This window comes from Protobothrops mucrosquamatus, unplaced genomic scaffold, assembly GCF_001527695.2.
Source record: "Protobothrops mucrosquamatus isolate PMUCROS unplaced genomic scaffold, P.Mucros_1.0 scaffold1292, whole genome shotgun sequence".
In the NCBI taxonomy this organism is placed as follows: Eukaryota; Metazoa; Chordata; class Lepidosauria; order Squamata; family Viperidae; genus Protobothrops; species Protobothrops mucrosquamatus.
In genome coordinates this window covers 344,442-348,105 of record NW_015387495.1, presented here as the reverse complement: position 1 = coordinate 348,105, position 3,664 = coordinate 344,442, and the positions used below count along the sequence as shown (strand labels likewise).

The window sequence follows — 3,664 nt, the reverse complement described above, 5'->3', positions numbered from 1 at the left end:
GGCAGCAGCTCCGTATCTGCCTGCCAAGAACTTTTACTCAGAGAACACAGAAACAAAAAACAATACACACAGTTTGAAATTCAATCCACAGCAAACTACTTCGCCAGAGATTTAGCTTTGTCCGTCACAGAGTCCAAATGGCCACCACCTCCCTTTTATAGCCTGTGGGGTGTGGTCCAGTGACTCAGCTTAATCTCTGACACGCCTCCTTTTCTGCTGCGCACGCTTGTCGCACCTACGCTGGCGTGGATCCAGCCACAACGTATCTTCATCACTATCCGAAACGCCTGGCTCCTGGCCAATCTCAGAAACACCTGGCTCCTGATCAATCTCTTCTCTGTCGGGAGACACCTGAGGCATTGCCAGAGAGGAGGGTCCTGGAGAGGGAGGCCTGGCCATCTCCTCTCCTTCATGTTCGGAGCCTTCTTCCTCCGATAAGAGGGGCTCACAAGACGGAGCCACAACACTGCCATGAACAGCTTTCAAAGCAGGGTGGGTGGGTCAGCGACTTAGTTATCCATTATGGCTGGGGAGATACTCTACAGCAGGGCTTTTCAACCTTTTCACCCATTGTACCACTTTTAGGATATGGCAATATCCGAGTACCACTAGTCACCTAGCAAGGTGTCAAAAACTTGACCAAAAAAAAAAAAGGAAAAAAGTGATACAGGTAGTCCTTGACTTACAACAGTTTGCTTTAGTGACTGTTCGAAGTTACAATGGCACTGAAAAAAGTGCCCCCTAAGCCACAGCCGAGCAAGACACCTGCCTGCTCACTCAGCGGCACTCTTCCTCCTGTCCGAGGTTTTCATTGTTGTGAGGCATTTCTGTTGAGGATTGGCAGCGGGGGTGTGGTGGGGGGTGTTTGGTTTTTATTCCCCCCGTCTGCTGGGTGGTTGCAGCAGGTATTGGTCACTTGACCCTGGGACACTGTGACCATCATAAATATGAATCAGTTGCCAAGCATCTGAATGTAAATCACAAGACCCTGGAGATGCTGCAACATTCCAGCTGATTGGTGCTTCTTCAAGGCTCAGCAGAAGCACCAGGATCAGTGCCAAGCTCCAGCTGGAGCCTGGTGCTGATCCTGGTGTTTCCGCTGAGCCCTGACAGCCCTGCAGCTCCAGCTATCTCTCGCTCAGGCTTGTGCGGTGCTGCCACCGGTTCAGCTCATTCCCCTCCCCCGCTACCACTTTTCTAGGATGGCCGCGTACCACCTGCCAGGTGCCAATGTACCACAGGTGGTACCCGTACCACTGGTTGAAAAGCCCTGCTCTACAGCCTGGCCCTTGTTCTTTAAACCAGTGGTTGCTTCACAGTAGGCTTTTGCTTCTCATCAGAATGGCTGAAAAGTTGCCATCCCGGCTGCTTTGTCCAGTACCCTTCTTGGTGTTCATACCAAAATTATTCTGTCTTATGTTTGCTCAGGCTGGTCGATACCACCAGATGCTCTTGAGACTTTAATCCCTTCATTGCCCCCCCACCCTACCCCCATCAATACAAACCGTGCCAGATCCTCCAAGCACTTATTCTGAGGAGAGATTTTGAGGCAACGATTATTTGATCCAGGCTACATAAGGGCCCTCTTTATCCCTTCATTTCCTCACTGCTTTCCAGTCCTCTGCTATGAATCTATCCAATTTGCTTGGTGACCATTTCCCTTCCCTTTTATAACTACCGTGTGCTTTTTCTTATAGGTGCTGGATGCTGCCTCCCTGTCCACTCCCAATGAAACCAGTTCCATGTTGCCCATGGATGCCTCCCATGTCCACTGGCACCGTCCTTCAGCCGAGCACCTCTCTGTCAGTTTCACTTTGAGCTGGACTTATCCTTCCAGCAAGGCCACCTGCTTCCGTGTGCATCACCGGAGCGGTTCGTGTGTCAGAGACTCTGAACCGCCTCTTCTCCTGCTTGGGGAAGCACATGGCTGCCTGTACCGCGTGACTCAGCTAGCAGTGCCTAACCCTCAAACTGTGTCCTCATGCCGCCTGGAGCTCCTGGTGGAGCCAGTCCCTAATGATGGGAGCAACGTTGATTCTGCCATGTGGGGAAAACTCACCTTTGTGTACTCTAACCCAAAGCTACCAGTGAACGCTGCCACACTTCCTCCACACCCACACCCTGGCCCGTGAACATAACATAGACAGAAGCTTCACCCATCATAAACTAAGGCTAAGAGGTGCACAAGGTGACATCCTTTTAATAAAGCCTGTTTGTTGCTTTCATTAGAGTTTCTTCGCTCAGGACGTGGTCCTATGGTCTTACAGAATTGACATTCAAGAGCCAAAGATATTTGGATGTACACGGATCCTGTGTACTTGGCAGGGAATTAATGCTCAAAACAGATTTATTAATGGACAGCGTAGCCTACAGACCTTGCTTTTAAAATATAAACATCCGCTCACTGCACAGTTACAAATAGCGGTGTCATTAAGATGGAAACAGGTGGCAATTGTCAAATCTGCTTCCAGTTGGATCCCTTTAATGAGCGGAGAGGGAAAATCATTAGCTCTCATCAACAGGGAGCTTTAGACTCAAATGAAATAGGAGGATGTGAGAAAATTTCAGTTTTTTTTAAATAACCAATACTGCAGAACAGTGTTTCTCATCCTCAGTAACTTTAAGATGGGTGGGCTTCAACTTCCAGAATTCCCCAGCCAGCATCGATTCTGTATTTCTGCATAGTTGACCCAGAGAGCCTTAAACTTGTGCTTCCTCTCAACCCCTAGAAACCACTTCCCAGCAACTCTGTTGCTTGTAAATAATGAAAGGGGAAGACAGCAGAGACACCCCCGGGCATTTCACTATGCATCTCTATAGTAGGTTGGGAGGGGGGGAATGTCCTCTGGACTTGGTGCACAATGCAGTATTCTATTGCCATGGAATCTGCTTGGGTTCTGGTGATATTGGACTACAGCAATCAATAGGGATTTGCTCTTAGGGATACATGGCAATTTGCAGCTTAGTACTGAATGCAACTCTAAATGTGTAAAGGCTAAATAGTACATTATGAGGCCTGTTATTTCTTCAACAGGATTAATCCTATGGTTCCCTGAATATTAAGGTCAAATGCTGGATTTCCACTGTGCTGCTGCGGAAGCAAACTTGCTAACTTTTAAATTCTAATTCAATTTCGTATTCATAACTGCGTTATGCTTCCATGGCATTTGTTGCGGTTGCCGCAACTATTAATGTTGCAGTAAAATTTCGATTTTATCCTTTTTCACCGATACTCAAAAAAATAATTGTGCTTCCTTCCCTAGGATTATTAGGAAAGCATACAAAATCTAAAAATACCAACAGCATTTTTGTGCACTTTTAAGAGTTTGGGTTTACAGAAAATAGAGTGCAGTAGAGTTCAAAGTTTTGCTTAACGATCAGCCCCTTATCTCCGGGGGCGGGGGGCAGAAGAGCAATTTAAAAAAAATTTCTTTCCCCTTGCGGAAAGTGGTGGAGGCCAATTTCCTGATTTAGCTAAAATTAAAAGCAGGGCCATGTAAAGAAAACGGGGGGCCTGTGTCCGGAGCAAAACACGAGCTGCAACTGACACTGAGGAGCTGCGCCTGCCGAGGCAATGAGGGCGAAAAGGGGCCGCTGAGCGCTTTTGCGCCACTGCAGCTTTCAGAATTAAAGTTAACCTAGTCATTGCATTTCCAGAACGTCG

At 47.7% G+C, this 3,664-nt stretch overlaps 1 protein-coding gene across 1 annotated transcript in view; it reads left to right on the top strand.

Moving 5' to 3' along the window:
- Positions 1–2,213, top strand: part of ENGASE (endo-beta-N-acetylglucosaminidase) — a 16,576-nt gene extending 14,363 nt beyond the window's left edge. The window contains exon 13 of the mRNA XM_029285110.1: positions 1,698–2,213. Coding sequence (XP_029140943.1) covers positions 1,698–2,132 — 435 coding nt within the window. The 3' untranslated portion in view covers positions 2,133–2,213. The remainder of the gene's footprint in view (positions 1–1,697) is intronic.
- The last annotated feature ends 1,451 nt before the right edge of the window (positions 2,214–3,664 follow it).